This window comes from Solea senegalensis, unplaced genomic scaffold (genome assembly GCF_019176455.1).
Source record: "Solea senegalensis isolate Sse05_10M unplaced genomic scaffold, IFAPA_SoseM_1 scf7180000014209, whole genome shotgun sequence".
Taxonomy (NCBI): Eukaryota; Metazoa; Chordata; class Actinopteri; order Pleuronectiformes; family Soleidae; genus Solea; species Solea senegalensis.
The window spans coordinates 37,943-64,210 of record NW_025320993.1 but is presented as its reverse complement, the minus strand read 5'-3'; the positions used below and the strand labels follow the sequence as shown (position 1 = coordinate 64,210).

At 41.8% G+C, this 26,268-nt stretch overlaps 1 protein-coding gene across 1 annotated transcript; it reads right to left on the bottom strand.

Moving 5' to 3' along the window:
• Positions 1–237: 237 nt before the first annotated feature.
• Positions 238–23,579, bottom strand: LOC122760946 (hexokinase-1-like). Its single transcript, XM_044016144.1, has 18 exons — positions 23,185–23,579; positions 21,150–21,312; positions 16,052–16,200; positions 15,030–15,149; positions 14,629–14,724; positions 14,429–14,528; positions 14,023–14,206; positions 13,565–13,720; positions 12,583–12,816; positions 10,511–10,815; positions 8,686–8,834; positions 7,523–7,642; positions 7,279–7,374; positions 5,612–5,711; positions 4,808–4,991; positions 4,566–4,721; positions 2,622–2,855; positions 238–1,404 (listed from the first exon to the last, which is right to left on the bottom strand). The coding sequence occupies exons 1-18, from the start codon at positions 23,245–23,247 to the stop codon at positions 1,254–1,256; spliced, it is 2,760 nt and encodes a 919-aa protein (XP_043872079.1). The 5' UTR covers positions 23,248–23,579; the 3' UTR covers positions 238–1,253.
• Between the last annotated feature and the right edge of the window lie 2,689 nt (positions 23,580–26,268).

Below are 26,268 nucleotides of genomic sequence, written 5' to 3'. Positions count from 1 at the left end.
TGGCAGCACTGAAGATAAGACTTAATATTTAAGTATGTAAATTAAGTACTTCTTTATCCTTAAAAATACAGGTGTATACAACAACAATACAGTTCAAGTGAAGTTAATCTCTCCTCTTTAAGTGCGATACATTTTGTCTTCTTACGACTGTAATGTGATTACCTGCTCTCGTATGACAAGACAAGGCATCCTTTTGATGCTGCCATTACATTTAAAGAAAAAGACACCAGGATTTAGTCCACAACAAAATATAATTTAATGAATTCACTTTTCACTGCATTGATCACAAATCTCTATCCATGTAGAAAAAAAAAAAAATCTGGTATGCGTATTTGTCTTAATGTATCCAAGACGTGCACTCTTGACAGCTTTGGACATTGAAAGCAGCAGGTAGTTACAGAAGACACTAAGCCACAAATACACACAGAAGCACTTGTAGTAGTGTCCACCCTTTACTTGGAGCCCAATAAACATTTATTCTTTGCACATACAATGAGTAGAAGTGGGATTCATCACAACATCAAAAGTATAGTAGTTAACAAATAGCAACAGGATACACAAACACTCTGGATCGCTGGATCATTTCTACCTTCTCCGCTTTTAAGGATTAAATGGTGAAGTGTTGCTGGAGCGTGCTAATGTGTGTGTTACGCCAACAATTACACAACAGGGTTAGTGATTAGTCTAGCATGTCTTCTAAGCATGTTGCACATAAAATGAGGATGCTTTTAACAGCCGTGACTCTTTGCGTTCCACCCTGTGCAATGAGCCTTTTCTGGAAGTAGTTTTCTGAAGGACGTCCTTCATTCCGAACTTGCATTAAAATGCTGCCTTTGTAACTCCCTGTATAAAAAGTGCAGACATTTTCTTGTCTATGGTGAAAAACCCTAATGACCTTGGGGATTCAAAGTGGCCTCAGCTATATAAATACACTTATATATTTGCCTCCATATAAAAATAAAATTAGCAATACACAAATATTGCACACCTAAGGAGTTGAGTTACCAGATTATTGACAAGCTATTGAGGAAAATGTACAAACATGGAAATAATAAACCATGTGGTTCTGTATAAATAAATATTTAACTCATTTCCTATGCATGCAGCATGTCTCTCTGGCTGTGCGGACTAGGGAGAGGGTCATTAGGGGAAGAGGTGGAGTCACGGCTGCAGGGGGAGATGGAGCTGGGGCTGCGTAGTGGCGGGCGAAGGGGTTTTGGTGGAGCAGCAGATAGTTCTCAGATCAGAGCTCCTCAATGCTGCTGTGCTTCCATCTCCCTCTGGCGGCATCCCACGGCAGTGATGAGGGCAGCGCCCTTGCCGCTGCCATCCTCGGATAACAAGAAGTTGACGTCACATTTTGGGGCGAGTTCCTTTACTGTCTGGTGGAAGATCCGTGAGAAGCTGGGGGAAGAGGGCAACAGGAAGCTGTGGTTAGCAGACGGAGGAGGAAACGAAAGCTGCTTTCTAGTAAATGCAACAAATGCAGCCGTCGCTTTAATTTTACATATCGAGAATGAGCAGCAGTGTAGAGCAAGGACATTTTATTGTGACATTGTCTATATGCATGGTCACTTTTATTTTTATTTCCACTACTTAAAGACAATGTAAACATTTTCATTTTATATTGTATGTTCTAACATTACCTTAAAAATCCGATTTTCCCCATTAGCAACAACCGACAGGATGTTAAGAAGCTTGCTTATATTTTAGCAGGTTGTAAGTGATGCTCTGTGCATATAGTACATTGCCTCATTAAAACCAATTTTGACCATGTATCAATAGCTGAGGATGATCTGACGTAACAACAATTTCCATCACAGACTGATGAAACTACAGACATCTAACAAAAAAACATATGTGTTGGAATCTCTGTTGTGTAAATGCCTGCCATCTCTCGGTCCTTTGTGTATGTCAAAGTAAAGTAGTATAACATCATTAAACAGTGTTTTTACTCTGAAACATAAGGCTAATGTTTGAAATCAGCTTCACTAAACCACAGAGATGTTGACTTTTGGCATGGACTGAAAACCAGTCCTGAGATACACTGCGGCATTAAAGGGTAACTAAACCTGCTTTTCAGAGGCTAACATTACCCAATGCCTGATTGTGAAAAATGCCCAGACCTGAGTGAGGTATAGGAGGAGGGAGGGGGAGTGGGTGATGAAAGAGTGGAATAAGGAAGCCATTGGCAAAATTTGAATGCAGTAGCTGATGTCTGACCAGAAAGGGCAGTGGATTTGTCGGTTTTAATCATAATTTCAATACTTAACACTAAACTGTGTTTAGGGTTTTTGTTACATTTGATATGGTCATAGTATCAAATCTACTCGAATTTCAGTCATACTGTTCCTAAGATTTTTATATATCATCATGTATATATGTTTATATATATATACATATACATATATACGTGCCTATACATATATATGTATGTAAAAGCACATGTCTTAAAATTATCGTAATAAAATAATTCAAGATGAGTAGTCCACCTCCAAATTTCCTCAAAAGATTAATATAAGACTACAATATACTATGGCGTTTAGTATGTACTGTAGAGGTTTGCGAGACCCTAACACAGATATTAGGGTCTCGCAGTGTGTTGCCATCCCGTGTCTTACTGTGGGTGCAGCTTGTAGAGGGTTCCGTCCACGCCCACGGTGACATTCAGGTGTTCCAGTCCTCTGTTCTCACGGATCTTGTCCACCACAGCAGCCATCCCGGCACCACAGATCTGAGCCGCGCGACGGGACACCGTGCCACACACCTCTTTGACGATAATACTGTCATCACAGGTGCTGTCGAGCCCCAGCTGCTGCAGGATCGCCCTGACCTGCAACAGTGCCAGACGATCGCTGTGGAGCACAAAGGAGCAGGGAGAAGAGACATGGCAGAGGTCAGCCAACAGCAGGAGAGTCACTGGATACCTCCCAGCTGTTCCCAGAGACCAAGGTAGGCTTAAACAGTGTATATAAACTTAAGTCGTCACATTGCGTCCGCCCCCCTCATTCCTAGACACGTTATCCTCCCCAGATGCTACTTCTCTGTGAACAATGCTGCTCTCATATATAGATATGCACTAAATCAAACCAGCAGTGTGGCATGTTTCTACTGTAGATTCTGGCCTTTCAGGTCTGTTCCATACCCGACAGTTGTCAAAGTCTGAAATCACAACATACTCTGCTGTACTAGGGAAGGGCAAGAGTATTCAATTATTCCGTAATTTGCTTGATTATAAAGAGCCATTCAGTTACTGTGACTGTTTGTTTTATCGCAGAGTGCATTATACAAATCGTTGTACTCCAATGACCACCACAAGGGGCAGCGGCAGAATGCATTTAGTTAGTGGACTTCATGAAATTTAAGAGGTTTCTTGAAAGCGTCTTGAAAACTGCTCCTCATGCTGAAAAACATGCTGTAGATCCCACATAAGGGATGACATCTTCCTGGGTCTTAGCATCTCATTAGTTGTTTCCATTAGCTCAACAGACTGTGAACCCTGCATTACTGTCGCTAGCTCTCATGCGCTTGATTTAAGAATATTCAACGAATAATACCTCTGAATTTTCTAATAGAAATTTCACTCGTAATGCTCATCCCTCCAACAGGCAGGTTAGTGCTAACACTGTTGCCTTACAGCAAAAAGACCCAGGTTTGTGACCCAGTCAGACCAGGTTCCCTCCCACTGACCAAAAACATGCAGAGGTAAATTGGACACTCTAAGTTAACCATAGGTATGAATGTGAGAGTGACTGGTTGTTCATCTCTGTGTGTTTGCCCTGTGATGACTGGTGACCTGTCCAGAGTGTGACCCCGCCTCTCTCCCTATGTCAGCTGGGATTGGCTCTCATGTGGAGGATAAAGAGCTAGACAATGAATGAACGCTCACTGTAGTGCAAACATTTTTGAAAAGTTTACTCCTGGATAACTGTCTTTTTAGCTTACAGTAATAGTTCAGGTTTTTTTTGAATTGTGGTTCCAAGTTACTGACATATTGTCAGCACTGACTGCCCTGTGAACACACCCTGTGCTGAGAAACAGCCTGAAACAGCCTGAACCAGACTGAACCAGCCTATCATTGAAAAGATTTTGGCCACTTAGCAAAATGCTCACAGAATAAACTCTAACTTTGGTCTGCGAGACACTGTTACATGACATTTTCCTTAAAAGCTTCACCCCTTCAGTGTAACCCATAGAGTAGCACAATTTTATATCACGGCACACTGGAGCTGTTGATCCACTGCTGCCTTCATTGGTAAGATCATATTCATGTGTTCTTTTGTGATTTTGTTGTTTGAAATCCTACAAACTGACCAAATGAGGCAGCAGGGGACCAACAGTTATTGGTCTTGTTGGAACCTCCTTGTCACAGGCTGGTTCTTGGTGCATGGGGCGCTCACAATGCAGTCAGCACAGTGATGCTGTAAGACTGGTGGAACATCTGAGTTGAGCATAACTAACGGATGACAATAACCTTGCTTTATTCGCCTCGGTATAATTGATTTTGGGATTTGATTCAAAGCTCAGCTAAATCAACAGCACTGAGTGTGAAATAGCTCACTCACCTCTCTATTTGTGACAGGAACTTTGTCTCAAAAATGCCCCTGGTCTTCAGCGCCTCTGAGATCTTTCCCCGGAAGAGAAATCCACGTTTGGTCAGATCAGTCAGAATCTGCCTGACGATCTCTCCCAGGTACATGCCACTGCACATCTTCTCATATCTGTCCAAATAAAAACAACAGACACTGCTTTAGTTTGCAGCAAGGTCGACAAAGCTTAGCTCATGTCATATCGGTAACCTCTTGACCTTTGTTTGCCTTCATTGAGTGAGTTCTCATCCACCGCTTGGTCGTACACAGTCCTGATGTCATCCAGGCAGCCGTTGTCTCCAAACGCCCCCCATTCCATGTTGACACACATACGGCCCTCGTTTCCCTCCACAAGCTCGATGTTCCTCGCCTCCTCCATGTAACAGGCGTTACTGCCCGTTCCTGAGGGGGAGCAGTCACAGTCCATCAATCTCAACACTGAACAGCATCTAATTGTACAAGACATTTCTAACTGTATCAGGACTGATCAGAGAGCTGAGCAATATGGGTCTGGAAATTTAAAAAAACCTTCATTTTTGTAACACATGCAAAATCTACTACAGTGTTTTTTCTAAATAAAACTTTTAGGTTTATTTTTTTTCATTTTAATACACTATTTTAACATGCAGTACATTGTAAATAACATTCTAATAATAATAATTCTAGTAATAATATTCTGGAAAAATGGGCCAAATCACTTAGTTACAGGACATTTTCTGGCCCTTTCATGGTTGAAATTAAAAAACATTTCAGAGATGGCAGTTGGTGGAAATGGAGTTATCAGAACATTATTGAAAAAGGGAAAAAAAGAGAAATGATTGTTATTGTCAAAATCAGTTTGTTTTATTCATGTGGATTTTTTAATGGAGCAAGAAACTTTACTTTTTAGAAGATAAAAATATGAAAAAATCAGTCATTGCAGCCCAAAAGTAAATGAAATCGTCACAACATCTTTTGAGATTAAATGTCTTTGTTTATATTTATATATTTATGTATTCATTAGACAGTAGTGTTGAACTCACCTGCAATCAGTCCCACCTCACAAGTGGGTTCCTCATATGCACAAGTCATCATCGTCCCCACTGTGTCGTTTACTATGGCAACCACATCCAGCTCAAACTCCTGCAAACAAGCAACACAAGGAGAATATCAAGCCCGTCTCTTTCTCTCTGAAAGGTTCCGCCCACATTTAATACATGTGTTATCGTCTTATTTCTCTGATTTGGTTTTTTCTTTTTTCCTATGTTGAGGTTACTTTGCAGTGTAGGCAGTTGTTACCAATGCTGGTTCCAAGTCAACTGAAGGAACATGTGCAAGGAGCTGTTTAGTAGAACAACAAAAACGTGGCGCCCTTGGTTTCTTTGAAGTTACAGATGTACAGCAGATGTGAGGCTGAGGTACAGAAGACTGTAATTTACATTAAACTGAACGATTATTGTAGAATCATGAATTAATAATGACTCAAGCATTATTTTATTACTTTAGGTTGTAGTATAGTCTTTTAGCTCTCCTGCATTTTTAGTCTCTTTTTACTATTTTTCATTCATCTTATCCTTTTTAAAGGATAACATGAATTAAATCCTGATTTAAATCCTGTTGGGTATTCTGAGCTACTTTAGTATCTGCTTTCTTTACTCTTATTTCAGTACAATACCTTTATATGCCTTTTTATGAACAATTTTTGTTCATTTTAAAATGATGATTAGACATGTTTGGAATGAAGGCACACACTGCCAGATGATATTTGGTTTAAACTAAACCCTCATCAATGTTCTTTAAAATGTTAATCATGTTTGCAGGTTTACATTGTACAAAGTAATTGCACATTTTCTCACAGCTGTCAGAGGGAATGATATCTGGTCTGGCAGCTTTTCAAACACGCTCATCAGCACAATGCAAATACTCCTCGACAAAATGTAGACAAGCTGTTTCCTGAGAGCTCACACACACACACACACACACACACACACACACACACACACACACACACACACACACACACACACACACACACACACACACAGACACGCAACGCATACAGAGGGTGACTCTCATCATCATTGCTGTAGTTAAGTAGTTCTTCCAGGTGTTACGTATGTCATGCTGTCTAACAAGAACCAGCCTGAGGTATGGACAAAACAAAAGGTTCAACTAATAAATTGACACCTACTTAACTGTACTATATAAAAATAATATGTTGACTGTGTTGTCAGTGTCTTTAGCTCACAGGGACGTGGAAGTTTCTGGTGCCACTGCTGCCTTGTTTGGTTCAGTCTGTGTCACTTGGGTAAATCAAAAAATATGTGTTCTTGGTGATGAAAGTGGAGACTATGGGATTTTTACAGTGACACAAACGTTCCTTTCCAGTCCGAAAAGACAAGATAAAGATAGCTAAGATAAAGTTGTGAACTGAAAGCACTAGAACCGCCTCCAAATGTGTTTTTTGTGGCCAGACCTGAGGATGCATTCTGGATACATGGGTGTGTTCAGACCTGTCTGTGTGTGACTGGATCCCTCGGCATGGATGTTCCTGTCCCTGGGTGAGATGATGAACCCAAAACGTTTTTGTTCAGTGGGTAAACTCAGTGCTTTACTGTTAGTGCCTCATACAACCACACCGCAGTAATCCTGACTTGTGTTGCTGCACTATCACAGTTTAGCTGATGAGAGTGAATTAGTGTCCGGTTACCTCTTTCCTCTTGATCGCTTCCCGAAGAAGCTCCACCACATTTTCGCCTTCACAGTCTGTGGCCTTGAAGCCTTTGGTCCAGGTTACAAGAATACCCTGCAGAGCACGCCACAATTCTAAATATCAAACTTAAAATACACAATTTGGAAAGCAACAAAACCATATAATAGTTGTGTATTTAATCTTTTAACGTCCTTTTGCTTTCTAAAACACTGGCTTTTTAAACATTGTTTGTCAAACATACTGCGTCCAAGCTGGTCTGATGGCAGGGGAAGGAGAACGTGAAACCCAGTGGCAGTCGAGCACTTTTCATCCCCATGTAGTCCAGGAAGTCGGAGATGCAGTAAACAATGTGGTCAAAGAGCTGCAACAGACGTGTTTTTAGTCAGTGATATTCTGGGTGACGTGGAGGCAACTCTGATATTACAAGCACACACTTGTGGGTTTGGACTGATGCATCCTTCATGGAAGGGCAGGAATTCATTCATTCATTTATTCATTCATTCATCTACTGCTTTATCCTGTACCAGCTGACACAGGATGAAATGCAGAGTACACTCTGGACGGGGACAACACACATTAATTCTCACACTCCCACCAGTTTAGAGTGGTGGTCAGCAGCTGCCGGCCTGTAGGACAGAACTGATACTGGAAGTGGTTAGCACTCCTGCCTTTGCAGAAAGAAGACCCGGCTTCACGACCCGGTCAGAACAAGGGTCTTTCTGCATGGATTTTGCATGTTCTCTTTGCATGTTTTGCAGGGAAAATATAGTTTGTTAAATTATAGTTTGTGGGGAACTATTTTATTCTCCACATCACACACACTCATGTAATGGTTAATGCGCTCTCAAAGCTGCGTTACAGTCAGAGAGCAACTGGGGGGGTTAAGCGTCTTGCCCTAGGACACACTGGCATGTGGACTAGCGGAGCCGGGAATCAAAGTTGAAAGACCACTCAGCTACTGTCGCTACAAATTGGTGATTTAAGACATTGTCCACATTAACACCAGGCCACCATTGTTAGCTAAAGGCTGTCTCTGACTGAAGACGTTTTAAGACATACACTTTTTTGAAATGATGTGTGCACTAAACTAGTATTTTTTGTACAAGATTGGATAGTTAGAAGAAAAAGAAAAACTGTTTCTTTCATCGTGAAGACGTGACGTTTTGGCCCAATATGCAGTTGTGCATGTTTTTGGACTGTAAGAGAAAACCACATGCTCACACAGGGAGAACATGCAAACTCCACACAGAGAGGCCCTCAGTCAGACTTGAGTCTTTTTGCTGCAAGGCAACAGTGCTAGCCACTACACCCACAGTGTGATCGCTGACAGGAATTCATCTTAATCAAAAGCAGAAAAAAAGCATGCGAAGAGACTTGATGTTAATTATTGGAAATCCTCTGTACCTCTTCTCCAGTGCCCTGCATGACTTCTGCAGGAATGGCATAGATTTTGTTGTGCATCTCCACTGATCGCCTCTTCCCGCTGCGAATCTTTACCAGTAGTACACGGAAGTTTGTCCCCCCAAGATCCAGGGCAAGGAAATCCCCATTCTCTGTATGACAGGAAAGAGCTTGTTAACCTTAGAACGACTCCAATTTAATCTGATTAAGGTTTCATCCATTGAAAAAAAGAATACAGTGTATCATCATATTTCAGGAATAATACAAGTTTATTTCACTTACTACTAAAATTAATTACTACTTACTCTGGAACAGTCGTGGTCTATGTGATGTTGTGGTTTATCTCTTCACTGCCTAATAAGAGCTTTATCTGATAATAAGATAATAGGTATGGATTTTGCATCTTTTGAAAACTATGCAGAGGAACCCGATTCACTTGTGCTTGCTTACGTCTTTGTCTTGTTGTGTCTTGCAATTTGGAAAACTGCCAAGATGGATGACGTCAGCTCAGTTTCAGTACATATCATTTGTAACCTCCCAAAATGATCTCTAAGATGAGGAACTCAAGTTGGTTTTGACCACTTTTTGATGCAAAAATCTGATCTGATTATGTAAAAGGACTACATTTATGTGGGTAATCACATTCAGACAGTAGTTCTGTCACCACTGTACATTTATTTACACAATAAAGAGCAGTTTTGGGTTCATCGTCTTACGCAGGGATACTTTAACACCATTCAGACATCCAATCCCATGCAGACAGGTCTGAACACATCCACTGCACCCTGAACGCATCCTCAGGTCTGGTCACAAAAACCGCATTTGGAAGCGGTTTAGGGACAATGTGGCCACATTCAAGTTGAGTGGGGATGCAGTGTATTATCGGCAAAATTTTGGTATCAGCCAATATTGGCTTTAACATGTACGATTGGATATCAGCGAACACACTTGTTAACTTTATTGTTATTTTTGAAGTTTCTTTATTTTGCATAATGAATAAAATCACTAAATCACAGGATAACGGTCCGTTACTCGTAATCAATATAAATACATAAATGAATGATTTTTCTTGGTATAACAAAATTAATTTTGTTTTCCATCCTTTCTCTACTGATTTTTCACTTGGACCTGCATGTCGAACCAGCGTGAGATGAATGATCTCATTACCATGAGAAAAACAGAAAAAAAAACAACGGAAAAAATAAAGCAGCGACCATGGCTATATAAAGCTGAGAATGATATCCTGATGCAAAATACATGACTTAAAAATATTAACCTTGTTAACAGACATCTGTCCCTGTTGGCTTACGCTCATAAAGACACAACAATAGCAGGACACAGGTACTTTTCCCGCATAGCTGGTGTTGTATTGTCATACTGAAACACCCTGGAGTAAAGATCTCAGCAGGACACTGTTCTCTGCAGTATTTGATATACTGAGTCTGGAAAGGTGTAGTCACCTCCCACTTTCAAGAGGTGTGACCAACGCAAATGGACGGAGTTATGACCAATTAGACCAGATGATCAGGATGACATATGCAGAGCGAAAAACATGCCAACAATGGAGCACACCGCGCCTGTTGCAGTTTTCTACAAAAACACGTGGCGCTCCGTGGAGCAAGTCGCTTGAAACGGTACAGCCGAATCGAAAGACGACTGCTCTTCAGTGGCCGCCATGTTGGAAGTACACAAAAGCTGCTCGACGTCACTTCTCTGTCATTATCGTTCTGAGCCTGCGTTTGTGATTGGTTCACCTTTTTTTTAAGGATATTCTGTGTCTGTTCTGGATTTAAAAGGAAACAACTCGAGGGAATTTCTTTGAAATCACCTGTTCCGTCTGGTGTACTCCGGACAAAGGTGGGCAACATCTTGACTGTGGCCTCCTCGTGCGACTCCTTCTTGAGGCCTCTCTCTATCTCCACCTTCATGCGTTTCTTCACCTCTAACAGCTGGGCCTTGCTCAACCGGAATTCAGCCAACGTCTGCTGAATCTGACGCGCCTGATCCGTCAGACGGTAGGCCACTGCCGTCACCATGGCTGCGCCTTTCGCACTGCCGCTCTCGGACAGAAGGAAACGTACATCGCAGTCTGGCACCAAGCGACGCACGGTCTTGTGCAGGCGGCGAGCGTATCTGTCCACAAAGCAGAAAAACATATGGGGATTAGGCAAACTGGACACTCGAAATGGACCTTAGGTGTGAGAGTGAGTGGTTGTTTGTCTCCATGTGTCCCTGTGATGGACTGGTGACCTGTCCACGGTGTGACCCCGCCTTTCACCCTATGTCAGCTGAGACTGACTCCAGTGCCCAATCTAGTGCAGGATAAAGTGGTGAAAGATGAATGAATGAGAGGGTTATATGGATTTTTTATGTAAATACCTACTAATGCCTTTGCTGAAAATTTGACTGAAGCTGAATTATTACCCAGTTTTGTCGCTAAATCTTACTGAAACTTGGCGAAAGGGGTGCAGAACTGTGTGAAAGCCTTAGAGTAAATATCTAAGGCTGTCTATGACACCAGGCTTATTTAAGACATGCTTGAGCATCACATGTTGTATGAGTTAACCCTTTAACACCTAACCCTCAAAATGGCCGCCTGGACTTATTTTAAACCATAAAAGGACCAGAAAATGTCCTGTAACTAAGTGTAACTTTTGCCTATTTTTCCAGAATAACATTCAATATCTGGCAGTTTGTTACAACTTACTGCATGTTAAAATACTGTTTTAACAATTTAAAATCAAGAAAAACAAAAAGGTTTATTTAGAAAACCACTGCAGTTGTACACGCACAACTGTGTGTAAGTGTTAAATTTGAAATTTGAACAGTATAAAACATGTTTACAATAACATTTAATCTAATGCTTCTTTGTCACTCAATGTGCGAAAACAGGGCAAAAAATGGAAACTATGTACAGGTACGCGAGTGAAATTACCGTAACTGCAATTTCGCTTTGGAATGCTTCCAATAGCACAAAACGTTGCATACCTTCAGTAATGCAAAGTGCGCTTGTGCAAACGTGTCGTCAGTGATACACTTGGTTTTAAAGAGTTAAACTCAAACGGACAGTTTGCTAAAATGCAAGAGCCACTTTCAGTCGCATCGTTCCAATTTCAAACGCCAATGATCACAGAACGTAACTACGGCAGAAGTGATTTCTGTCAGATTTTCAATTACATTGGAATGCATTGTTCATTCCTCTCGTGAAAACAATGCACAGAATGTCTTTGACATGCTCTTATATATTACTCAGTGTTTCTTGTGACCTACACCAAGGTTGTCATGGGCGTGGGTTTATCTTTAAGTTTGCCCTTAAGGTTTTGTGATGGGAAGGTGATCACCCGAGTACAGTATGTTCCCATTCACTTTTGGTAAGAGTCTACTTTGACCAAGAAATCCTTATCTCTTATAATGGGCAAAATATCTGTGTCATTGGATTTGACAGAAATGTGGTAGTGCATGTGTTTGGAGGATCAGAGACTCTGACATCAGACCATGTTTAATCTGGATCTGATTGAGATTACGAATTTGGCCGCCGCTTAAATTCAACATGTTTCCGTCCAGACGTGTATAATCTCATTAACATCTCAATAGATTGGGGTACATTTTGTCATGTTTATGTAAGCAGGTAACCTTCTGTACGGATCCAGAAAGTTTTCTAATTTCTTTTTTTTTTCTGCTAAACTACGGAAGAGTATTAGGGCCACATGTAAAATAAATAAATGAAACAGAATGAATTAAAGTCAGAATTTTGACTTTTTCTTTAATCTCAGAATTCACTTTTTTTTATTGTATTTAAATGTTTACATGTGGCACTGCACTAATACTCTTCCGATGTAATCCCTTGTTGGTCTTTTTGTGTAATATAAACATGAAGATCTTGTTTGATGTCGTACTCACTGAGGGTGCATCTTGTACATGGACCCGTCGATGCCCACAGTGGTGCGAAGGCGTCCCACTCCTTTGTTCTCCTTTAGACGGCAGAGGATGCCTCCCAGTGTAGAAGCGATGAGGTTTGCTGAGCGGAAAGACACGATGGCGCACACGTGCTGCACAGCCAGACAGTCTTCATCCGAAGGCTCCACGCCGAGCCTCGTCAGGATTTCCATGCATTTCTTCAGTCCTTCTTTACTCCTGCAATCAGAGGGATTTATCAGTCAGCAGGCAAATTAGTGCAGCTGCGTAGAACCTATTAAGTTTTCTTGTTTAGTTGTGTTTAGTGAGATTTGCCAACCCTTAAATTCTCTGTTTCACTTACCAAATTTAAATGATCAAAAAATTGCTGGGTTTAAAAATTAGGTTTCAAATCCTGTAAAATTCAACATACTTCTCTGTTCTCAGACACTGAGAGGTTAAACAAACATTTAGAGAAATGGCATTCTCACCATTTTGGTTGCAGTTTCTCAGCACATACACAAACACAGAGCTGGTTTAGCTACAGTCTTGCTCTCTGTCTCCCTCTGTCGCTGTCAGTGGTACTGCAGCCTCCAAACAGGAGTCTGCTCTTCATTCTGTTCTTCTTCTCTACTTAATTTCCTCATGTCTAAGAGCTTTTCTGTTTCCAAATCTGAGTAAAACACATTTTCACGACAAAGACATCTGAGGAGAGGAGGCTAAATTTGGCTCCAGTGCATCATTGAATCATATTTATAGACATGGCTAAAAAGATCCTGAACACAAGACTGGAGACAAACTGTTTTTAGTCCCTACTCCATAATTCTGTACTCCACACTCGCAGTTTCTTCACGTTTTCAGCCCCCATTTTTTGCCTTTCAGGGAATGTAAAGCAAATGCTGCACGCAAACGTAAAGGGAACATGTTTCCACTCTTTATCACTATACAAATGTTAACGCAACACAGCTTTGTGGAAGTCATTACTGACTTTTCAATTGCAGAGACGTGTTTTGTCTCGATCTTTCCTTTGGTCAGGAGCTCCGGGGTTATCCGTCCCTCAAACAGGAGGCCCTCTTTGGCCATCTTGACCAGGATGAGTCGAACGAGCTCTCCCATGTACATCCCACTGGCCATCTTCTCAAACCTAGGCAGAGACAAACACAGCAGCGTTTTCAGTAGAAAGGACAGGCTGCTTTTGCCTGGAAGAGCTGGAGGAAAGACTAGAAAGTTTGGCAGGCTTGTAACCACTTTTCGAGAACAGTGTGGAAGGAATCCACAAGAACACATTACTGATAACTGAGTAAATCATGATGATGATAAAGAATTTGCAGTTGAAATAGATTCATTTCGAAATCCAAGAATGACTCTGCTGTGGCATACTTTCTCACAATCTGTCTCACAGTCTTTGTCTTTGACTAAAAGAAAAGTTGTAAAATTAAAGCTTACAGCTGCTTTCCTGGGTTGATGGAACCCCTGTCAATCTCTCGGTCGAACTCTGTGCGAAGGTCCTCGAGGGAGCCGTCGTCCCCGAAGGCGCCCCACTCAGTGTTGACGCACATGCGGCCTTCGTCTCCCTCCACCAGGTCAATGTGGCGCAGTTCCTCCATGTAGCAGGCGTTTGTCCCGGTTCCTGAGTGGAAAGAGAACTGCATGACTCCTGCCTGACATGACTCTGTGGAGCTCAGTGCTTCATGAAGCCAGGGTGAGGTCTTTGGCGCCCTCCCGTGTACAACTGTGCTCATGGTACTGTGGGCTCTGATTAAAACTGAGTCTGTCCTGGAATTGCTATGACTTTATGAGCAGTTTATTGTTACTTTATAATATGCTCTCCAGACGTTCTTCGTGTCCTTACCTATAATGATGCCCACTTCACAGCGCCTGTCGTCAAATCCACAGGTCATCATAGTGCCCACTGTGTCATTGACCACTGCCATGATGTCAGCCTCATAGTCCTAGAATAGGAACAAAATAAAACACAATGGACTTAAATTTGGTCTCCCACATATATTACTAAAAACTACAATAAAAATGTAGAAGGACAAATGAACTCACTCCTCGTTTCTTAATGGCCTTGTTCAGTAGCTTCACAACATCCATGCCTTCAACGCCACTGGCTCTGAACTTCTTTGTCCATGTGACTAAGACGGCCTATAAAACAAGTTGTTTTATAAGGTTGAGCTTTAAAGCACAGGCTTGGCAAATGTGAGATGTTACCACAGCGTCCACCTCCCCCATCACATTCACTGAAAGTTGTCTTTTTTTCAACAGTTGCACTTCATGAGCTGAACCTTTTTATATAAACATCTCAGCAATGATTTTGTCATCACAGAAGCACAGGCCCGATTTATTCTTTTGATGGTCTGAAATGATGTCATTGCACACAAAGACATACGCGAAGCCATGTTGAAGAGCTCGTTGTGAGAAACAGTTCTTTCATCTGTTTTTGTTTTTACCTCGTCCAGTTTGTTTTGGATACAGGGGAATGAGAATGTAAATCCCACAGGAAGCTTTTTATCCTTGATTTTTTGCTTCTCCATGAAATCACCCAGGCACTCGGCGACATGGTCAAAGAGCTGCAAACAGAGAGGGGAGAAAACATGGTAAAAGACGGCACAGCCAAAAACATTTGACAGTTACACAAGGTAGGATTTTCACTCGGGGTCCCCAGTCGTAAAAAAGGTAACGCGTGCATTTGGCCTTTAGCAATAAAACATGATTAAAGGGATTAAAGGGAACTGAATGGTCTTGGTAGAAGAATGCACTCTCCTGAATACTATTGTAATTAGTCAAATCTAATTCATTTAATCTCATATTCTAACACTTCACTGTTTTCACTAACCCGTCATTTCATGTTAAATAGAAGCATCACATGTTCACTTTTGTACATTTCGATTCTACAGGAGACTGGCAGACACATGATTGCTCATAATGTTATAATGCACTCATAATGAAACTAGGCCCCTTTTTTTTGTTAACAAACCTGTTCTAATATCACATTACATATTTGGCAGCTGCCACTTCTGAGTTTTCATTAAACAGCATCTGTCCTGTTCTGTCTGGGTGACGGTCACGCTCTGGACCAATCACGCGGCCTCAGACAGTCGGCCGTGTTTTGGTTCTCGTGTTACAGCGCGACTGCCAGCTGTTCCCCTGCAGGTTCAGTGTAGGTCAGCGTGGGTTCTGACGTCAGCGTCGTTACCCGCAGAGTTAGTGAGGAGGCCATTTTAGACAGACTGAGCTCCGGTCTGACCAGAACTGCAGCTGCGCTCTGTGTGGAGGGCACACTCGAACGCTGAGGGCAAACAATTGACTGTGTGACCTGGTTCCATTTTGAACTGTGTCTGCTGCCAGACATTTGATTTCTTTGCATGATATGAACTTTAGGTCCGTTTAGGAAACGCTCTGGACTTTCAACTCTAACCCTTTTCATAAAACAAAACACACGTTAAAGTGTTAAACTTGTTGGTGGGATTACCTGGGTACCACTCCCATGGATGATGTCATCAGGGGTCTCATACACCTGGCTCTCCATCTGGACCGGCTGCTTCTTGTCCCGTGTCACTTTAACACGCAGGATGCGAAAATTCGACCCCCCAAGGTCCAAGGCTATGAAGTCTCCCTTTTCTGTCACAGTTAGAACAAACATGAGAACATTAGACATTCGAAAATGTTACCTGCTGAACTAACAGTACCACAATGGCCTGGCCCATTGAATATTATTACTGTTTCTCTTTTGTATCTTCATTTGCAGCTTTTGGTGTTGACTTGTGTAAGTTATGAGTGATGATTACTGGAGGCACATTGATCAGACTGCTTCACTGCTGCTGAATGAATGCAAGGGAAAGAACATGTTGTAGACTGGAGGTCTTTTTTATGTTTAAATATTTTAAACATAAAATATTTCTGTTTAATCCACCTGAAATCCCCACTCATGAATTAGTGAAATTCACTTTTCTCTCATGAAGTCTACATTCATACATATTGTTTATGTCATGGATTTAGGGTCAGACTCAGCCAATTACTATTTTCTGTTGATCATTTTCTCGATTCATTGTTTGGTCCATAAAATTACTTTGAAATCAGTGAAATTTGGTAATCAGTGTTTGTCAAACCTGGAAATGATGATGTTGTGAAGTTTTAATGATTTCATGGAGCAAAGAAATCAGAAAATATTCACATAACAATAATAATGTTGGAAAACCATGGTACCATATTATATTAGGAACCATTAAAAACTGTTTCAAGACAATTTTGAGATTTGGGATTTCCATTGTCACAATTATCATTTTTAAATGTAAATGTAACTACATCTAAGCCACGGAGGAGTGAAAAAATGACATGAAAAATTGCCTTTCTATCCACATCTGGGGTTTATGAGCTACATATGTTTCCAGGAGAAATAAATAAGCCTCAAGTAATAGAGATATGGCTTTTACACAGCAATTCTACAATTTAACTTTTATAATTATCATTTAATCAGTAATTAGGACCTCACACATGAACATGCCTGTTCTGCTGTCAGGATTTTAACATTCTGTGTGTTGCCTTTTGATTTTGAACATTATAACTGTGATGTTTTCAGTCATTTGCCTTCACGAAAGAGAAAAACCTCCTGCTGGGAAGTGCGGGTTGAAAGTCAAGGGTAACTTGTGACTGGGCTCCGAGCCATGAAAGCAGCACCACTGGTGGGAGGAAAAAGGTTAATCAGGTTCATTTTCTTCCTCTTGACATTAGTGGGACTTTTAGAGTCTAAGTCTGTGAGAAGGAGCGGCCCCCGGCCAAGCGGAAAGAGAACTTGGCTTTTAACTCAGGGGTTGCTGGTTTGAATCACGACAGGTCAAGGGTTGGGCTACCTCTGAGCAAGAGGTACCCAACCCCAATTTTTTTTTTTTAAATTGACCTCAGCTACGTGAATGTCCACATCCAGTGTACTGGCAGGAAAAAAAGCAGGTGATCTGCTGTGGTGCCCCCTAGAGGGAGAAGCTTCAGGGGGGAAAAGTCTATATTTGTGACAGGTGTGTAAGGGAAATTCCTGTTGAGTAAACACACGCACAGACACACTCTGTGCGTCTTTAGACCCTCAGATATATCATAAATAACTAGGTCATAAACCTACAGGTTGTAATCTGCTCTTTCTTACAAGGATGACTTGGTTAGTGCACATTTATATTCTCCTGTCAAATTAAAAATAATAAATACACCTTTAATCCTAAGTGGCTTACAATGAAAGAATCAAACAGGATTCAGTGTCATGAAAATTGACAGAACACATGATGACATACCACTGAGGACATCTATGTCTTTCAATAGTAATTACAGACCTACAGAACAAAAGGTCACAGGTTTTGTTGGGAGACAAACAATGTTCTCATATATAGTACCGCCATGACTGTAGTGTAGTGCCTTCTTTGTGCTATATTTATGCACCTGACCTGCCTGGAATGAGGTGTGTAATCACGCCTGACTTATGTAAGTGTTACTGATTTGGTCCCAGACAGTTTGTGTTGGCTGTGGTGCTTCAACATGGGTTTTTGGTGGATTTTCAGTTCTGTAATCACAGACAAGAGAATCCTGAGCTGCTGTCATCACATGACCATGGGACAAAATTAGCAAAGGCTGTAAACAGGGCCTAGAGGAGGTGCAGTAATCTAGTTCTCTCTCAGATAACTGTAGTTACACTACACTTAAGGATTATTATGGAATCAACGATCAATAACACACACACACAGTCTGGTGTCCATGACTTCAGAGAAGAGTACATTGACTTACATTCATTTCCTTGAGACTTACTCTAACCTTAACCATAACTACTACTACTACTACTACTAACCCTAACCTGAACCTAAACCTGACCTCATCCTGACCATACAGCAAGCCGTCACCTTGTAATGTAAACATTTACATTATGGGGACTTGCTTTGGCCTCAGTTAGGTCCCCACAAAATGAGTAATACCTGGAAAACACACACACACACACAAAATCCTGCCTACTTTTACAGATACAATCATTTTAGGATTACAAATAGAAGCCATGTTCATTTTCATTTATCACCTTGCTCAGAGTCAAAAGCACAGCTGACCACAGAGTGTTGCCTGTTCTACCACATTCAGCTGGAGATTGACTATTGATTGTCTGGATTAATGGTAAACTTTTCTAGCCCTACTTCTGTGGCACAACATCATTGCTACCTCGAGCCCACAGTCACTGTGGGAGACACAATGGTTATGGTAGTTCAGTGGGACCCGTCCTCAGCGCACTTTTAAGGTTGGACAAAACCACTTCATGAAGCCTATCTTGTGTCTTCATTTAGACAGAGATGACATTTCAGGGGTGGGCATTCTTTATTTTGTATTAATCAGATCCCCATTTGCGGCCACTGAGATCACAGCAGCTCTTTCTGGCCTCAACAAACATCACACAGAGTTAAACTACAACAAAAGCATTGTTTCTCAAAAAAAAAAACCTCCTAAAATGTCATACAGAAGTCAAATAAAGATCTAGTAACATAAATGTCTCGTTAGCTGTTCCTCTGAGCTCAACATGCTATGAACACTGCACCACTTTCACTGCTGGAGTTAAGAATATTTTGAATATTCAACGAATAATCCCATCAAATATTCTAACAGCATTTTTGCTTGAAATGCCCATATATTGTCAAAACATCTGGTCTATGGATCTATATCAAAAAATAGTTTGTTAGACACAGATAATTAGACATAATTCTGCTCATTTGCGTACCATTTGGAGCTTTTCAAAAAAAAAAGAATAAGACTCCACTCAGTCGACCCACAGTATCAATACTCCCCTACCTTGCAAGGTTAACAATTGTTAACTGTAAATCTGAACCGTAACTAGATCACCACCAAAATCTAACCATAAGACAAATGCAGCCGAATACATGGGTTCATGCAAGTAGGACAGCATTTAAAAGCAAAGAAACCAGGAAATACTCACTCTGAAATCAGATAGTTTAAATATCTCTGATATTTTAAAGAAAAATGAAATAAAAAATGAAATAGTAATTGTGCAATTCAACTAAAATGAATGAATGTGAAAGTAGGAGTTTTTGTATGTGATGAGTCGAAGACATGTGATCCATTGTCACTGTATGTTCTCAGACTCTGGAACTGGAACAATAGTGTTTTACTGAGTCCAAATACAGAGCACAAAGAGGCTTATTCACCTAACAGGGCTGATCCTTTTAACACGTCAGCACATTTTCTTTTTTCATGTCAACAGGCAGAAACAGGTCATATTGGGGATTTTCTGGAACCCATTTACAGAGTGGATATACTGAAAATAATATAACTCAATAAGATAAGAAACTGTAAAATGGCTGCACTATTAAAAATGTCTGTCTATAAATGTGAGGAACATCTATCGGACAGTTAATCACATACCTGTCCAACAGTTCACTGACAGGCTTCACACGTGACTTACTAATGACACCAGTGTGTGCAGTGTTGACTTTGACGTCTGATATTTTCACCCCGGTGCAAATCATAATTTGGTCATTTGTCGTGTAACTTTACACCGTCGCAAATTAACCACGGAATCTCCTCAGATTTAACGAGTTCTCTGTGGACAGTGTTTTGTTTTGTTTTATTTGTAAGGAGCTTCAGTAGCTGACGTCAGGCAACCACTTCCTGTTGACTGTTCACATCCATAGACACCAGGCTGCACATATGCGAGGCAATATGTCAGGCAACGGGTCTATTCAGTGGTAGTTTTTATGAAAAGTAAATATGGTGGATAGACATTGTGCACCAGGATAATGAAACAGTTGGGAATGGTTAATGGAGAACATTTTACTGGATCACCAAAGATCCTGAGGACATCAGAGGTGGATCACTGCTATAAAACACACTCAAAGTAAGCGTAGAAGACAGAAGGATGAGAACCCACACACCACAGACTGTGCTAGTAATCACTTCATATCAGGCACAGAAGCACAACGCTTAAGTATTTGCAGAAATGGCGTGGCTAGGATAGTCTAGAAAGGGTGTAGTCACCTCCCACTTTCAAGACGTGTATAACGCAAAAGGGAGATTTCACTTTATTTTCCACATCTAGACCACTTTGAAAGAGACCTCTAAAAACCACAGCCCTGAACTTTGTCAAATCTTGACTAGATTATCCCTGGGAGGCCAAAGATTCTTTAAACTAAACGATTCTTTGTATTTGTGAAAAGAAGAAGAAGAAGAAAGTCTCTTTCTCCCTCTCCTCTCAAAACAGTTCAGTGCTTAAGACAAGAGAGCCTCACAGTAAAGTATCTGCTTGTCCTGCAGCTCATTGAGTGTATGGAGAGGATAGAGGAGCAGCTGGGCACACTTAAAATGGTTTTGTCAAGTCCTGCGAACCACTCTTTTATCCCGACTTAAGTTTTGTTTATTACAAAAATAAACCAAATACCACGACCCCTCAATGTGAAGCTGCATATCTGTCTATCATGCAAATATTTCACCAATAAAAAGGATGAATGTTGGATTTGTGGCTGGACCAGAGACCCATAATATATACAGTACACTGAGCTACAGTAATGATGCGTTTTGACCCTGAGCTGCTTCTGTACCTGATCCATCAGGGAGGGACCGGACGAAGGTGGGCAGCATCTTCACAGCAGTGGTGGGGTTCGTGTCGCGGCTGAGCCCATTGTCCAGCTCCCTGCGGAACCGGTTCATGACATCCTTCAGCGTCTCGTCCGAGAAACGCATGGAGTACAGGTACTTATCGATCTGAGGAAAAAAGACACAGGACAAAAAGGTCAAATATTCAAACTGCTCTTTAATTTCCAGCACACACAGGTTTGACAATTATGTCCACAACTGACATAAACACTTTTGAATCAACTAATAACACAATCATTGATGTGATTCTGTTCATGTTAATGAACCGTTGGACAGTTATGCCGTTAACATACAGTCGGGTGAACAGACAGACAAGCCGGGGTTACACAGGACACTCTTACTGTTATCGTTACATAATCACAGTGGTACATGATATGAGGCACACCACTGCCCACCGCTCCATGTTGTCCACCACAAGGTAGTGTCAGTGACATGAGATTAACCAACTTTTGGATTCTTCTTCTTCTTTTTCCAAAGACTGTAGCAGACTGTAGACTAAGAGGTGCGATGCTGCCCTCCACAGTTGCATTTCCCAATCACACAGATGCTCGTCATTCTCATCCCTATTCTTTCCTTTCATTCCTCTTGTTCACAGGTGCAGTCTCTCACAGCTCAGGTCATCAACAACCATGCTCTTAATATTTTCTTACTCACTTCCCCTGCAGCCAAAGCGCCTACTAGGGGCAACAACCGGTCATAGCAAATGAGCAAATATACAACATGGAATTAAGATAATGTGAATGTCAATTCAGTATTACTGTATACAACATAATTATCATTGATTTCTAAATAATGAATAGAGTTGCGTTCTCTTATCACCTTTACATTACATCAAATAACAGCAGTATAACATTCAATATACACCACTGTGCAAAAGACATTAAAATGAGCATACAGTATAATTATTTCTTTATCACTTTATTGGAACACATCTAGAAAAAACATATGTATAATAATATATTATAATAATCACAGAATGTGACAGACATCAAATGCCTATTACAGATTATGGAACGTATCATTTAGTTTTTATCAGTCCTTAACAAAACCAGACACTGGTTTTGAGTGAATTACTAAAGATTGAACCCACTTGTTGTTGGTTAATTTGAGAGATTAAGTTTTAAATTCAGAATTTTCTTGTAAATACCCTTCATTAGTAAGTATTTCTGGCTCCTAACATGGTTCCCAGTGTATCATCTCATCTAAAATTCACATGGTTGTGAACTTTCATCCTTTCAAGGAAACTTTGCCCTCAGGCCACGACTGTCAAGTGTCAGACCGCCCCTCTTCATCTATGGCACGTGCAAATGCTGCACTGTGACATCACGCATGACAATCATGAATTATCCACGCCCCCTCCATCGCTGCCCACTCCTCCTCCTCCTTCTGTGAGGAACATCCTGCTGCTCTCTCATCCAAACCGGCAGCTAGTTTCCTAAACTAAACTCGTTTTTTTTGTTTTGTTTTTTTAATTTTCATCCGTGCAGGTTGTTTTCCACTATTTCACTCTGCGACATTTGTGAATACATGAATGATGCCCTTGCCAGAGGGAAATGTAATGACTCTCACGCAAGAACATGAGATTAAACAGAAAGCATCATGGGTGCTAATTAGCATTGAGGCAGCATTAATAACACTTTCCTCACTGACACCTGTCTGCCTCAGACGCTATGGCAACCGTCGCTCTGGAAACACTCAATAACGAGGGTTTGTCCGTGTGCAGCTCATCGGCACATCAGTGACCACAGGCCTGGCGTCAAGGACACAGGTGTCAAACCTTGCTAAACTCTGAATTAGAGCCAGATCTGAACCTTATCATGGCTTCCAGCTCGACCTCCACACACACCGACTCATCCTCCTCTCGGCGCCTCAGATGACGCCCCTCAGTCTCCTACAGCTACGGTGCACCGGCTCGCACCCACCACACAACAAACTGAAACACCGACCTGATGGGGTTTTTTTGTGGCCTCTTCTACTCACCTTCTTGAGTTGATCATCCTTCAGCTCGGTGAAGTAGTAGGCCAGAAGCTGAGCCGCTATCATCCTGCCTGCACGTCTGCCAGGAGCTGTCAGCAACTACAAGGTGGTTGATGAGGAACGCCGGCGTCCGCACTCTCTCCCTGTTGCCCCGCACTGATCCTCTGTGTCCTGTAGTGGAGGAGGAAACAGGCCTCAGCTCAGTGTCACAGCAAGGTTAAAACGGGCAAAAGAAAAACTAAATAAACATGAAGTCTGCTGAAACAAGAGTGCAGCAGCGGCCCTGCCTGAGAGTCTGCGACAGGCTCACGCTCACAGACACACACACACACACACGGTTGTACACACAAACACACACAGAGGCTGGCCTGCACTGTGTCTCCTCCCTCTGAGGCACCAGCTCTCCCTCAGCTCTGCACTGGAGTGGTGGTTCGACTACACCCTGCCCCCACTCAGCTCTCTGATTGGCTGAGCTCGGGATGTGGAGGAAGTGAGAGGAAGAATGGGAGGGAGAACATGGGAAAAGGGGGCTTTACCCACAGCAGCAGGGGAGTGTGAGTGCAAGCAAGCTGAAGGAGGGAGCTTCCTCTGCATGTCTCTCTCTGCACTACAAATCCCCCTGGGCATGCCTCTCATGTTGCCATGGCACCCAGAGGTAGACGTGCAGTCGGACAGGTTGGCCACTTTACTCAGGATCACTGCGGTGTTTAGCCATCTCCTTATAGGTTTACACATGCAACAGTTGGAGGAATGACGGTTTCTTATCTCTGGCAACAGCCTCTCCCTCTGCAGAGCCATGACCACACTCACGTCACCAACATTTAAATCACTCAATTTATTCACTGTTTTTTGTTGTTTTTAAACATGAATAATATGTGCGAATAATGACACAAAAAAGCAGCTCATCTCATTTTCTCTTCAGCTTTTTATCATTCGTGTTTACAGCCTCGAATACATGTGAGGAGTGCAGACATCAGGGCTGTCCACATGAAAAGAAGTCAAGGAGAATTTTAATCTTTTTTTTTTAATCATGTCAGCATTTTATCTACACAGAAACAGCGTTTCCAAGGGGGGAAATCGCCATCCTTGCGTTTTCATGTAGACAACCAATAAATGATCAATGTCATAATCTTGCATTCACTGTCGCTCATCTTTGTCCTCTTCGTCTTATTGTGTTTGGAGATTGTTTGCTCTGCTCGTGTATAAAACAAAGTCACGGCAGTTTCATGCAGCATTGCTGTGATGACTCCGCCCACGTTGAGGAGGTACTATAGTAATGGAATACCATACTGTAGTGTTAAAAGCATCCAATAGGGTTGTCAGCAAGACAAGCAGGGATGCATGATTTTATCAGCACGATGTTAGTATCGGACAATTAAAATGTATGATAACACACTGACAACTAAAAGAGTGGGCTGAATAGACTGGTGTCTAAAGGTCATACTTTACTGTAATAAACACGAGCAGACATTTCATTCACACCACAGAGACTAATTCCCTGGTGTACCTGTTCACACTAACTGACCTGTCTACCTTCACGGCTCATTATGACATGATCGTTTAGTGTTTCTGCAGGTGATTCAGACATGATGTTGACAGTCAAAACACAACTCTCCTCACAGCACTCTCTCATCGTCTGCAGTGGGTTGAAGTGTTGCCTGCTGTTCTGAGCCCTTCTAGAATCCTACTACACACCAGGCAGGTATTTATTGATGGCTACGCATGCACTTAAAGGATTTCAACAAAAAAGCTGCAAAAAAAATTGCAATAGGAAATGAATGAACCTCACAGATTAAAGGTCTCCCCGGCAACCTGTGCACAGGTCAGATGGCAGCTATCAGTAGGGGAGAATAGTGCGGGAGATGAGAGGAAGATTCCAGAATGATTAAAGAATGAGGATGAGGAAAAAAGAATGAGGATGAGAATGAAGGAGAACTTTAAACCATGATAGAAGAGACTAAGGAGACGAGAGGGTGACTAGGAGGAGAACTGGGAGCTGCTTTTAAGAACTTTGAACTGTGATGGAGAGAGGTGAGGAGAGGATGGGATGGGGGAGCTGTGAACTGTGATAAACAACTTTGAACTCTGGAGGGCAGCATTGCTCCTACTAGATGTATGGCCTGCAGGAAATTGTTAGCAGAAGAAGAAGAAGTTTACTGCGATTTGGATCTTTTTTGAGCTGTGTTTGGAGGCTTCAAACTTCAGTGTATAAGAGGAGGACGGAGAACTATGGTTGAGAACGTTGACCTATGATTAAGGTCAGCAGGGGGGCAGCATTGCACCTCTCAGTGTACAGTGCCGGACATTATTGTTTTTAGAAGAAGAATAAGTAGGCAGCACGTTAGAAATTTCTCCTGAGAAATTTTTCAATATAGATAATGTGGTGGAAACCATTTCCATTACTGTGGCAGTCTTTTTAGTCTTAGACAACTCACGGTATGAAGCTCATGATAAGGCATGACGAAACAAATCTCAGCATTACTATACATAGTCAACGACAGCGACCCCCCCCGCCCTTCCTCTCCGCACGCAGCTCAGTTACGTCACCACGGTCTGCGTCGAGTGTCCCGTGTCTGCTGACTCAGTGACGTACAAAGCCTCTGACATTCCTCTCCTCTCTCCCTCTGACCTCCCCTTGATTCCTCCCCGTCACATCCTCCTTCAGGCTGCGACCATGGAGTGCATGAATGAAAAGCACGTCCTCCCTATGCTGCCTTTACTCCCAGCCGAGCTCAGGAGAGGGAAGAGGAGGGGAGGCTTCGCATTCATTCATTCACTCGCCTGGTGACATGGCTGCTTCAGGGTGACCTTCATTTATGCAATCACGTCGCTCACTGCCAAACTCTGAAAGGCCTTGTTTCAAGTCCTGGAAACCAATAAGTGACTTAAATATAACGTTTTTAACATATTTAAAAATGTGTCCAGAGATCTTGTATTAATGAGGGCACAGTTTTACCCCTGCATTCAGTTTTCTCCAGCACTTCCCAAAGATTCTAAATGGAGCTAAGGTCTGGACTCAGAGTTTGCCAATTCATGTGTGAAAATGATGATTCATGCTGCGTGAACCACTCTTTCACAGTGTGAGCC